The 13,310-nt window shown below is 45.7% G+C and overlaps 1 protein-coding gene and 1 long non-coding RNA gene across 4 annotated transcripts in view; one reads left to right on the plus strand and one right to left on the minus strand.

Moving 5' to 3' along the window:
- LOC105479398 (insulin like growth factor 1 receptor) overlaps nt 1-13,310 on the minus strand; it is a 317,817-nt gene that overhangs the window by 269,171 nt on the left and 35,336 nt on the right. The window contains exon 1 of one of the 3 annotated variants that reach the window (XM_011737332.3): nt 5,593-5,647. The exons of the other annotated variants lie outside the window; for them this stretch is intronic. Within the exon in view, the coding sequence (XP_011735634.1) occupies nt 5,593-5,632 (40 nt within the window). The 5' untranslated portion in view covers nt 5,633-5,647. Of the gene's footprint in view, nt 1-5,592; nt 5,648-13,310 lie in introns of those variants that run through there. 3 annotated transcript variants of the gene reach the window in all.
- On the plus strand, nt 6,425-7,674 carry LOC105479399 (uncharacterized). The gene is made up of 3 exons (XR_985876.3): nt 6,425-6,525; nt 6,657-6,767; nt 7,539-7,674. It is a non-coding gene; the product is annotated as an uncharacterized lncRNA (long non-coding RNA).

Genomic DNA, 13,310 nt, shown 5'->3' on the forward strand with positions numbered 1-13,310 from the left:
CTCCTCAGGGAAATGGGCTCTGGGCACACAGCCACAAGCAGGCAGGGGTGGCAGAGCAAGTGGACGCCCGCATGCAACCTCTGTATTGAGTGGGCAGGAGCTAAAACACTGTATGCAGCCAACCACTCTGCCAACTGAACTGTAGCAGGTTCTCACTAACTGACATGATTCAAGGGCAGAAGCTACAACCCATTGTACTGATTTCCTAAGTCTGAGTGTTCTTCACATCTGTACCTCAACACAGTTCTTCCTTTGTAAAATGCAGCAGGGTTACTACAAGGGTCGATCACTGGTCGAGCCTGTCCCAGCGAGCCCCTGCCTTCCCTTCAGTGATCACTCCCACTCTTGCCAAAGCCTTTATACCTGCTACAACTTCTGCATTTACTCTTCTGCTCTAACACCTCCAGATTCACCTCTTCCCCCAAAGGAGTACTTTTTCCACTGCGTGCTCATCCAAGCATCCGGAGGACAATCCGCATCCCTGACTTCTTCGTTGAGGCCTGCTACAATTTCTACTAAGACCAGGCAACCCCGGCATTTAGGACTTCTCCATCCACACCCACAGGAACCTCTGCCCCCCAGCTCAGCCGGACAGCAACCCCATGGAGGCCAATCCCATCATCAGCCAGGAGAGGATGTCTAAAACCAGAACTCTCAGCTTCCCAAAAAAAAAAAAAAAAAAAAAAAAAAAATCACCTGAAGACCCTTCTCCCGAGCAGCTCAATCCCGCTCTGCTCCAGATGACAGCCAATCATAGCCCAACACTCAGGCCTCCTGGTAGTAACATTTTCTTATCTGCACTCTAGCAGTGGTATCAACCAAAGGCAAAAACAGAAGAAAAACACTGCTACAAAGTGAAGCCCTGGGTCAGAAGCCATAAACCATCATAAACCACAATAACCTGGGTTTTGGGGATGTGCCAATTTTCTTGGTATACGGATTTTTTCTTAATAGGTATATTCCAGGAACACATACTTTGTCTACAATACCTTGCTAAAATCTCTTTGTTGACAAGGTGAAGAAATATGAACTACATCCGAATAGCTTAGTAAATGTTCAATTTACCCTCCAAAGTGCTGATTAATGAATAGACCAAGGAAGGTCTCTAGTGGAAGGACACAGGGCTCTTTCTGAGTACTGTATATTTCAACATTTTTATCAATTACTTGAAGGATGGCACAGATAAAATGTTTATCTAATTCAAAGATGACAAGTTTCCAGGAGCAATGGCAAATACATTGGATGACAGAGTCAAGAGCTAAAAAGATCAACAGATTGGAATTGCAATAGAGAGGAAATAAATGCTATTTGGACACTTGGGTGCAAAAAAAGAAATGCACAAATGTAGGAGGTGTGAAAAAGACTTAGGAGATTTAATTGGATATAATTTCTGTATGTGACGATGTGATGTTGTGGCTGCCAAAAAAAAAAAAAAAGAAAAAGTCAGGCAGTCTTAGACTGTACCTAAGGGAGACTTAGTAAGGGGCCAGGGGAGAGACCCTGAAAACTGGGTTTCTGCCTCCATACATTAAGAGACATAAGTCAGTGGAAGAACATCCAAGTGGGAGCAGGGACCAGAAGTCCCTTCTCATGGAGAACAGCTGCAGAAACCCAGCACACAAAGGTCTCCAAGGAGGGGGACTGATCAGGCTCTTTATGACCCTGCTGGGGGACAGAAACAGAAAACTTAGATCAACACAGGGTGAGAGATTGTGGTTTCAGGTAAGAACAGACAGTAGGATTCATCTGAAACCAGACTGGACTGCCTAAAGAGATAATGAAGATTTCTGCGGAGCTGCACCTTTCTGAGATTGTATAAGCCTGATGTGATTTACTATGATAACTCTTTTGGGGTGTTATTTGCTCTGTTTTGCAGCTAAGGAAACTGATGGTTAACAATGACCAAATGACCTACCTGGGATCACTCAGGTAATTTAGGGAGCAGAGCTGAGGCTTAAATTGAGATGACCTCACATGATTCTAGGGGTAGAAAATTCCTCTTTGGAAGTATCTCTTAAGGCTGACAAGGATGCTACAGCCAGGTGCATATGATGGAAGAGGGGCTCTCTCACACACATCGTGCATGTTGAGAGCCATCTGACCAGAATGGGCACTTCTTTAAAGCCTCTGAGAATAGAAACCTCTGTCAACCCCAATGCCTTGACCTGTCAAAGGAAGGCAACATATGGAGCTTGTAAAAAGCTTTACAGAGCTTCACTTTGTATCTCATAACCCATATGTAAAGGAATAAAACTGACTTACTGGGGAAAATACTATTATTTCAGCCTTTATATTCCACTGAAAAGCATACACTGTTTGCACAAGTTAACTATACTGTGGAATATCAAATGTTTTTGTTCACAACCCATAGAGGGAGAAAAAAAAAATAAAGACAGAAAACACAATCTAACCCAGCTACATGAACTCCTCCTGCACATACAACACTTTCCTTAGAGGACAGAAATGGATCTCACAAATTTGGAACACAAGATTTCCACTTCATCAGGCAACTGCCACTCATCACACCCTGTTTCTATTAAATCCCATTCCCTTCATTATCTCCACACTTAGCGTTCCTTCCACACACTGCTTACACACAGTTCAAACTTTCCCCTGAAAGCCACAGGAAAGTTGGCCTCCCTGACCTCGGCGCACCCATTCTTTATTCATTGCTGATGCTCAGATCACACAAAGATCCCTTCATGCTAAGAAAGTTTCCACCCCACCAGAAAATCTATACATTCTTCCATGGAAATTGAGAAGTACATTTTTTTTTCTCTTTTACAAGTTCCAGTTGAGAACAATATAATTCTCAAACAGATGGAGAGCTCAGACAAGCATGAGTAACCCTTGCCTTTAAAGCAAACCAGGCAGTGAAGTGTGAGGGGCCAAGTGTCAGTCACTGGCACCTGCATCCCCCCACCCTGAGTCTGGCCCAGGAGCACCGGAGGCTGAGGTCCAAAAAGAAAAAATGGGGAAAGTCAGGCTGCCACAACTGCATCACTCCAGGAAGGTGCGGATGTTCACAGAGCCACACAGCAGTACAAGTGGGGGTCCCTAAGCCTCCCTATGGCTCATCTTCTCTGAAGGGCTGACAGGCATGCTAATGGATTGTCGTAGAGGATTAATGAGCCTGCCATGGGCCAGGAACACATGAATGAACGGTGCAGTGACATCTTTGAGGAGCCGCCTCACCCCTTTAATAACCCTCCAATTTTGTTTCCCTGCACCCTTGCGCTCCAGCACGAACTCTGTTAATTTGCTTAAAAGTCAGCAGCATGTTACATCATGTAGACAAGAACAATTAGGTTTTTAAAAAAAAAAAAAAATCCAGAGGAATAAAAGTATACCAAGTAAGTACAAAAGGGATCAATGTAAATGTTCCTTGGTACCACATAAAGGACACATTTCCAAATGGTCACCAGAAATGAGGCAGGTGCTGCCAAGCAGCATGCTGACAAAGTCAGAAATGTCTCCCATTACTCCTCTTTATGATAGCACGAGTGCAGCCTTGAAGAAGTCTACCCTTGACAGTGGGCAGAAACAGAAGACAGGAGGTCAAGCCAGGCAGTGGCTCATGCCTGCAATCCCAGCACTTTGGGAGGTCAAGGCAGGCATACTGTTTGAGGCCAGGAATCCGAGCCCAGCCTAACCAACATGGTAAAACCCCATCTCTACTAAAAATACAAAAATGAGCATGGCATGGTGGCACACACCTGAAGTCCCAGCTACTCAGAAGGCTGAAGCACGAGAATCACTTGAACCCAGGAGGTGGAGGTTACAGTGAGCTGAGATCATGCCATTGCACTCCAGCCTGGGTGACAGAGCAAGACTCCATCTCAAAAAACAAACAAAACAGGAGGTCATTCAATCAGGGAACAAAAACATCCCTGGAAGGTGGAGACGACCCAAAAGGCAGGCAAGCCGCTGTGCCCAGTGCACCAGGGAGGCAGCAAGCCCCAGGCACCCACCAAGCGAGTCTACAGCGTCCTCTGCATTCTGCAGCGGGAGGCAGGGCTGCTGGATAGCAGCCCCATTCAGCAGCTTTGTGGACCAGTCCTCCTAGGGACCTGCTGTAGAACAAAGCTCAAGGTGTGAAGGAAAACAAAACCCAAAGCATCAAATCCCCACAACAGGGTGGTAAATCCTGTCCCCCCTACATGGAAGTGGCACTACTCCAAGGCAAAGCGAATGCTCCCCCGCCCATGGCCAACATCATCTCTATGCCTGCTCTATTCTGCTCATCCAGGACCCAGCTTCCATGACCAAATACATCTTTGAGCCACAGCACAGCAGCCTACAGTTGCTGAATGGCACAGCAGGAGACAGCAAGGATGTTCATATGGGGTCAGGGGGGCACTGCCAGCTCTCCCCACACAGCCCTGGGTTAGGGAACCACAGAACATGCTCCACCAGCCCCTCCATGCTCTCTAGGAAACACCACGGGCAAAGGGAACACGGGACAAAGGGACATGGGACAAAGCCTTGGCAAAATGCAATCACGCTGGAGACTAAGGATCCAGGGTCTCCCACTGCTCCACCACTCATACCTCCCACCCAGGCTTACCCCACCGTGAGGCCCCTAGCATCCAGGGCGGGGGTGGCTACGTCTATATCCCGCCTACTGATGTCCCCATACTATCAAGCAGCTCTTACCAATGTATCAGGTGGTAAACGACAGACTCTCACTGACTCCATTTTTAAATTCCGGGACATATGACCAAGCACAACATCTTAGGTAGGTATTGTGGGAAAGAGCTTTTAGATAATGGCTTTGATTCCTTGAGGGTAGGCCCCAATTTTGTTTATATTGTTGACCAGAGCTTGGTACTAAACAGAGTTTCCAAATGTTACTGGAAAGTCCAATCTTACCATCATCTTACATTAAGATTTCCAGGGTATGGTAAATACACTTCTGAAAATTAGAGAAATGCAAACTAAGATATTTTTAACTTGGCTGGGCATAGTGGCTCATTCCTATACTCCCAGCGCTTTGGGAGGCCAAAGCAGCAGGACTGCTTGAGCCCAAGAGTTCAAGACTATAGTAAACTACGATGATGACACCACTGCATTCCAGCCTGAACAACAGAGCAAGACCCTACCTCAATCAATCAATGTTCTTTTTTTCTTTGGAGCTAGGGTATCACGCTGTCTCCCAGGCTGGAGTGCAGCGGCAAGATCTCAGCTCACTGTAGCCTCAACTTCCTGGGCTCAAGTGATCCTCCCACATTGGCCTCCCAAGTAGCTGGGACCAAAAGCAAGCACCACCATGCCCAGCTAATTTTTTGTAGTTTTGGTAGAGATGGGGTTTCACCATGTTGCCCAGGCTGATCTTGAACTCCTGAGCTCAAGTGATCTGCCCACCTCAGACTCCCAAAGTGCTGGGATTATAGGCATGAGCCACTCTGTGCCTGGCCAATCAAAGAAATATTTTTAACTTCACATATTCACATACAAAAAACTACCAATCTAATAACACCAAGCTTGAGTGAGGACATGGGGCAAAAGGCACTCGCCTACTTTTGGAAGGGGCATATGTGTACAAGTTATTTTGGAGGACACCATCTACCTAAAAATACAAATGCCTATAACCTCTGACCAGTGACTCCTCTTCTGGAGATCCAATCCTCATGTCAGTGGGGCAAATAGATGTATGTCCCAACACATACACTGCCTCATCCAGGTGGTCAAGGTTAACAACAATGGTGATAAGTCATGCTGACAAACGATTGAAGGGAGAGCATTTCAGGTTTGCGGTCTTGCTCCCAAAAACCCATGGTCCCAGTCTAACCATAAGAAAACCATAGGCCGGGCGTGGTGGCTCACATCTGTAATCCCAGCACTTTGGGAGGCCGAGGCGGGCAATCACCTGAGGTCAGGAGTTCGAGACCGGCCTGTCCAACATGGTGAAACCCCATCTTTACTAAAAATACAAAAATTAGCTGGGCATGGTGGCGGGCACCTGTAATCCCAGCTACTCGGGAGGCTGAAGCAGGAGAATTGCTTGAACTCGGGAGGCAGAAGTTGTAGTTAGCCGAGGTTGTGCCATTTCACTCCAGCTTGGGAGACAAGAGACTCCATCTCAAAAAAAAAAAAAGAAGAAGAAGAGGAAAACCATGAGACAACTCCAAATTAAGGGACCATATGCACAAAACCTGGCCAGTATCCCTCAAAACTGTCAGAGTCACCAAGGACAAGGAAAGTCTGAGACACTGTCACAGACCAGAAGAGGTGAAGGAGACAGCTAAATGTAATGTGCTGTGATGTGCTATTCTGCACAGGATCCTGGACCAGGAAAGGAACATTGGGCAAAACTGGTAAAATCCAAAGAAAGTCTTGAGTTTAGTTCACTGAGAGTCATGGACTAATGCTGGTTCCTTAGTTGTGGCAAATTACCACGGTGACATAGAATGTTAACAAGAGGGGAAGCTGTTAAGAGGTACATGGGAACTCTCTGGACTACCACGGCAACTTTTCTGTAAATCTAAAACTATTCTAAAAGAAAAAGTTTACTTAAAGAAAAGAGTGAGTATGCATGAGCATGTAAGCCGCAGGACAACAGGGCTATTTTAAATGTTTTTTGAAAAAGTATCCTTACTGCTCTGTGGCTTGCTTCTGCCTGACCCACCAACACCGCCCCACCCTGCCGCCTCCAGTTTCTTATGCAGGTGGACATAAACACACGGAAAAAATGCCTGGAAGGAGACAAGCTGATGGGCCAGTAGTTCCTTCTGAGGAGTGAAGCAAACTCAGAGTAGCAGGAAGAGGTGAGGGTGAGCTGTATTACCCATCACCTTCTACTCTGTGACTGTGTATTGTTCTAATTTCCATAAGAAACACACATTCACGTATTAATTGTATACTTAAAATCATTTTAAAAACAAAGATCATTCTGCTATAGGAAGAGAGCCAAGATTTATTAAAATGAAAAACCACAAATTGCAAATCTATGTTTAAACAACGGCTAAGAATAGCATTTTTGCTTGCATAGGGAGTATCTGCAAAGCTTACCCTTGGGAAGCAGGGTGGAAGAAGGAAGAGTCAGAGGAGAGGAGGAGGGGCCTGACATGTTTACTCCTTACCTTCTGTTTTAATTTCCTACCACAAACATGTGTTTTTGTTTTGGGATAGGGTCTTGCTCTGTCACCCAAGTTGGAGTGAAGTGGCACAGACAAGGCTCACTGCAGCCTTGACCTCTTAGGCTCAAGTGATCCTCCTGCCTCAGCCTCCTGAGTAGCTGGGACTACAGGCGCACATCACCATGCTTGGCTAATTTTTTAATTTTTTTGTAGAGATGGGGTGTCACTATGTTGCCCAGGCTGGTCTTGAACTCCTGGACTCAAGAAATCCTCCTGTCTTAGTCTCCCAAGGTGCTGGAATTATAGGCACGAGCCACCATGCCCAGCCAAGCATGTTTTTAAGTCATTATCATCATGAATATGATCATAAATCCTCAAAGTTCATTCCTCACTTGCTCCATCTCCTTGACCCCCCAAACCACACCCAAAGAAGCCCACATTTTGGAATTCTGCTTCTAGGGCTGTGAAGGCACAGGGTCCCCCTCCTTTGCCCACCGCTTGAGGGCAGCATGAGGACAGTGTGAGGGAGTAAGCACCCTCAGAAGTGGCCCCTGCCCTCGGTCACACCGTTGGCTGAGACGCTGGTCTGTCTCCATCAGACAGGATCTGTTCAACATCAACGCTGCTCTACACTGGGGCATCCTGAAAGATCTATATAAGGGGGCAACCCATATTCATCTGCGATGGCAGCAAAGTATGGCAAGAACCTAATGTGCCTCCTGAGTCATCTTTAAACTATGCAAGGTCTCTGCCTGCAATAAATATATTCTGATATTTTAGATTAATACTTTCTGATTAATCAATCTATGACAAACCCCTGGATCCTCAACCACGGCATCTAAAAAAATGTGGTGCAACTGGCTGGGCACAGTGACTCACGCCTGTAATCCCACCACTTTGGGAGGCCAAGGTGGGCAGGTCGTGTGAGGTCAGGAGTTTGAATAACATGATGAAACTTTGTCCCTACTAAAAATATAAAAACTCGCTGAGTGTGGTGGCGGGCACCAGTAATCCCAGCTACTTGGGAGGCTGAGGCAGGAGAATCGCTTCAACACTATGAGGCAGAGGTTGCAGTGAGCTGAGATCACACCACTGCACTCCAGCCTGGGTGACAGAGCAAGACTTCATCTAAAAAAAAAAAAAAAAAAAAAAAAAAAAAGGTAGTGCACTGTCCAAAGCTGCTTGTCCTTGAAAAGGACGCCAAAAACCAAACAACCAACCAAAAAAAATCTGCAAGATATCTAGAGAGGGAAAACAGCACAATGAAGATGAAAAACTGCTATTTCATGCTGCTTTCAAGATCAAGTGATTTAATTTCATTAACATTGATTTTTGCAGAATGATTTAATTTTGCTAACACTGACTGAGCTTCTGCTTACTTGATGTTAACATCTGGGCAGCCAAAGTCGTCACCCGCCACACAGAGGAAGGAGGAGAAACATCAGGCCATCTGAGAGCCTGTCCACATGCAGATACTGATGAATCAAAGCATACTGCGTAAAAAGAGGCCTCCAAGATTAATCAGGGTTTATTTTTTAGGTCCTGAATCTCTCAGGAAGCCTGATAAAAAAGCTGGGCCCCTTCTCCAAAAAAATACACTTACAAAGAGTTTGCATGCCATTTCCAAAGGTCCTCTGAACCCCATCTACGGGGCCTTTTGAGTCACAGACTCTCATCAACTAGTCTTGAGTTATAAGCATCTGTGATACCATTTTACAGATTTAAAAAAAAAAATGAGGACTAGAGCAATTGACTTTCTCAAAATTCTCCCACCAGCTAATGGCTGGGTGGAGAGCTCTGGTCTCATGCTGCTGGGCAGGATGTTTCTAGAAAACATGCAGCACACTCAGCAGCGGTTAGCACTGACCCCCAACGAAAGCATTATAATAGCATTCCCATACGTGCCAACGCTACGCAAAGGTACACACATGAAATACAGTGCCATTACACACACACACAGGTGTGTATTGTGAGTCGAAGAGAGAAAGTAAGCTGGGAGTGGGGGACAGACAGTGTGTGGGGGGAATTAAGGCAGAGAGAGGAGGGAGAGTGGGAGAGGAAGGAGAGTAGGAGAGAAGGGGAGGAGGAGAAAAGGGGAGGGGGAGAGAAAGGGGTGGTGGGAGAAGAGAGAGAAAGAGAACTATACTACTGACACTATGAACGTGGGCCAGGTCTGACCAGGGCTTAATCCAAAACCCTGCCCCCTACCCGTGAAACAAAAATCTAGGTTCAGATCACCAGAGAGCACACTGAGAAGTCACCATGTCCTTCCTTCAGTAAGGTGCAGGCAGGCAGGGGGGCCTCAATCACTGGGACTCAAACTCCCCGCCCATCAGCCTCTGTTCCATGCTACAAACCACAGAGCACAAGACACCGCTGCAGTTCGGGAGCAAAGCCCCAAGTTAAGTGGCACCAAGTATCCCACTTCCACAGGCACTCCAGGACCACTACCAAACAGGGGCTGGCAATCATGAGGAACTCTGCTTCCAGCAAGGAGATAAGTAACTTCGGCCTTCCACTGGAGGCCACAGACAGCAAAGACACAAATCTGAAGGTAAAAAGAGACAGAGAGTTCCACAGCTGGAAACTTTTAAGAGCTTTATTTCTTGCCCAAACTTAACCATTAATTACACAATGACAACCTGGGGATGCTTTGGCTTCTATGCCAAGTCATGGCTTCCAACGCTACCACCTCTCTCTCCCCCTGGTTACCACACAGCATCTCGCTGGGGGTTGGGCCCTGGTCTAGCCCTCCATAATGCACCCTCCACCCTACTACCAAGGCAGACTTTCCAAACCACAAACCTGACAGTGCCCATTCTTCTGCATTAAGTCCTTCAAAACCCTCCCTGTGCCTTCCAGAGAAAAATCCAACCTCCTTGAAATGGCCTAAGACTCTTTGTGATTTGACCTGTGTCAATACATCCAGCCTCAGCTCCAGATATTCCTTCACCAAGGACAAGACATGGAGGCAACTGAGGTTTCTAAACTCCAAGATACTGAGTACACATGCTTCCCAGCAGCTCTTTCCATCAAAACACCCATCTTCTCTAGGCCAGGCCTTTAACACTTGCCTGGGTGCAGACTCACCCTTTCACTGCCACAGGACCCCTACTGCACTCATTTCTCAAGTTTAGGCACTCACTTACCTACTGGACTGTGATCCCATGCGCAGCTGGAACTGCATTGTATTTACTGTTCTTCACAAGGGCCAAACCAGCACAGGTCTGAGAAATAGCAGGTGCTTAGTAAACACCGGGCAAATGAATGACAAGGAAGTAATCAGTTGCTCTTGTTCACATGCTCCTTCTCTTCCTTCTCCTCCTCCTCCTCCTCCCCCCCCCCGCCCCCGCCAAAACCTTCAGTTTTTTCACATGCTCCCTGTCCTCTCAAAGCCTTCAGCTTTTAAGTGAATTCGTACCCATAAAAATTTAAATAGGCCAGGCGTGGTGGCTCCTGCCTATAATCCCAGCACTTTGGGAGGTTCAGGTGGAAGAACTGCTTGAGGCCAGGACTTCCAGACCAGCCTAGAAAACATCCCAAGACTCCATCTCTACAAAAATTTAAAAATTAGCCAGGAGTGATAGCGCAGGAATGTATTCCCAGCTATTCAGGAGGCTTAGGTGAAAGCACTGCATGAGCCTAGGAGGTTTAGGCTGCAGTGAACTATGATCACATCACTGCACTCTAGCCTGGACAACAATGTGAGATCCTGTCTCTAAGAAAAAAAAGGAAGAAAACTTAAATACTTCATTGATATTTGCTAAAACTCAAAAGTCCCATCAAAACCACAATGAGATACCACCTCATACCCATTAGAATGGATAGCTACTATTAAAAAAAAAAAAAAAAAAAATGTTGGTAAGGATATGGAAAAATTGGAATTCTTATGGTCTATAGGGAAAACAGTATAGTGGTTCCTCAAAAAATTAAAAATAGAACTGCCATATGATCCAGCAATTCCACTTCTGGATATATACACAAAAGAACTGAAAGACTTAAGGAAATATTTGTATATCCACGATCATAGCCATATTATTCACAGTAGCCAAAGCAGGAGAGCAACTCAAGTGTCCGTCGACAGACAAATGGATAAGCATATATACCATGTGGTAATGGACATTATATAAATGTGTTATCTATCAAACATACATATATTATTAATTATTATTGGGCCTTAAAAAGGAAGGAGACTATGGACACATGCTACAATCTGAATGAACCTTGAGGACATTATGCTCATACAATAAGTCAGTCACAAAAGGACAAATAGTGTATGATTCCATTTACATGAGGTATCTAGATAGTCAAATTTACAGACAGAAAGTAGAATGGCAATTGCCAGGAGCTAGGGGAAAAAGGCAATGGGGAGTTGTTTGATGGATATGGAGTTTCAGTTTGGGAAGATGACCAAGTTCTGGAGATGGATGGTGGTGACGGTTGCACAACAATGTAAGTGTACTTAATACCACTGAGCTCGTACATTTAAAAAGATTCTTTTAAGTAGCCTCAATAGCTGCTGTCTGACACCACCCTATGATAAAGTTCAAAATGGTTTCAGACACTGACAGCTGCCGCACTGTCCAAGGAGGCTGCAGCTCCAAGGCTAGGTAATCAAGCTACCTGGGGTGCAGTGGCAAGCTGTTGATGCCTGGGACCTGCTGCTAGACCTGAATACTGGAAACATGCTAGTGTTCTTGCACACTCTTGTTCCATCTTCAACAGTTATCTGGAGGAAGCACCACCAGGGGTCCAGCCCACAGAGGCATCTTTGGAGGGACCCCGGACAGACAACGGGCAGATATACGCGTGGTCCGAGCCAGTCATGGAAAGAGCCACTGGGAAGATACCGAAGGTCAGACAAAGAGGGACACAGAGGAAGAGGTGCCCAGCTGGGTAACAGAGAGTAGAGTGGGCTGGAGGAGACTAAGGATGGAAACCCACTGGGAAGCTGGTGCCCTAGATCATTATTAACCTCCCCAGACTAAGTAAGCAGAAGTTGGGGTCTGTCCTCTAGTAGGTTACAGCCCCAGTAAGAACCCACACAAAGCATCTAAACATCCAGGCATCTAAAGAACTCAACATCTACCATCCAACGTGTCCATCCACTTTCCAGGAAGTATGGTGATATGACTGTAAACGCAAACACAGCATCGTTCTTCTTAAAAGCCAACAGTTCCAGCTGGGCGTGGTGGCTCACACCTGTAATCCTGGAACTTTGGGAGGCTGGAGGGAGAGGACTGCTTGAGTCCAGGAGTTTGGAGTGCAGCCTGGGCAACATAGTGAAACTCCATCTCTATAAAAAATGTTAAAAATTAGCCAGGCATGATGGCACACACCTGTGACCCCAGTTACTCAGGAGGCTGAGGCAGGAGGATCCCTTGGGCCTGGGAGGTTGAGGCTGCAGTAAGCCGTGACCATGTCACTGCACTCCAACTGTGGCTACAGAGCGAGACACTATCTCAAAAATTAAAAAAAAAAAAAAAAAAAGGAAAAGGAAAAGAAGAAATGTATACATGCAGGGAGACTACAGTGTGGGGTCAGACTGCTCACAAAGTTTCAAACATCCTGAAGCTCGGGGAGACTAAATAATTTGCCCCAAATCACACTCACTAAATATTAGCGCTGGATAGAATGCAAGCTCAGACTTCCTGAAGCCAAATCCCACATGCGTTCTCTCAGCACACAGAGGGTCTCCCACTGACTGCCTTTCTCCTTCTACTCTCTCATCTGCAGCAACCCAGTGGCCAAATTTTGCCCCATTTAAAAAGGAAGGAAAGAAAGGTCCCTGTCCTCATCTGGATAAGCTTTAGCTATGTTTTTGTAACATTCAGAAAAGGCCATAAAAGATCTTCACTGAGGGCTGTGCTAAGTACTAAGTGTTACTCAATAAACCACAGCATGGAGGTTGCCAATTGACGTTTAGCTATAACCTGGAAAGAGTACTGGCTGAATACATTTTTTCTTCTATTTCAATTTCTAGGTATCATTTATATTCATCAGCCCCCACCCCCACCTCCCCCATTAGCAAGCATAAAACAAACAAAAGCTACAGAGCTACAGTTTTAAGACACTACCAGAGTAGGTGGCATATTATGATAAACAAAGATGACAATAAAACATTTTTCCAGCTGTGATAAACATATTTAAGATCTATCATAGAGGCTGCCAGAGCTAAAACTGAAAACTATGAAAATTGCAAGTTGTTCATAACACAGAATTTATGTCTTA

This window comes from Macaca nemestrina, chromosome 7 (assembly GCF_043159975.1).
Source record: "Macaca nemestrina isolate mMacNem1 chromosome 7, mMacNem.hap1, whole genome shotgun sequence".
NCBI classification, from domain to species: Eukaryota; Metazoa; Chordata; class Mammalia; order Primates; family Cercopithecidae; genus Macaca; species Macaca nemestrina.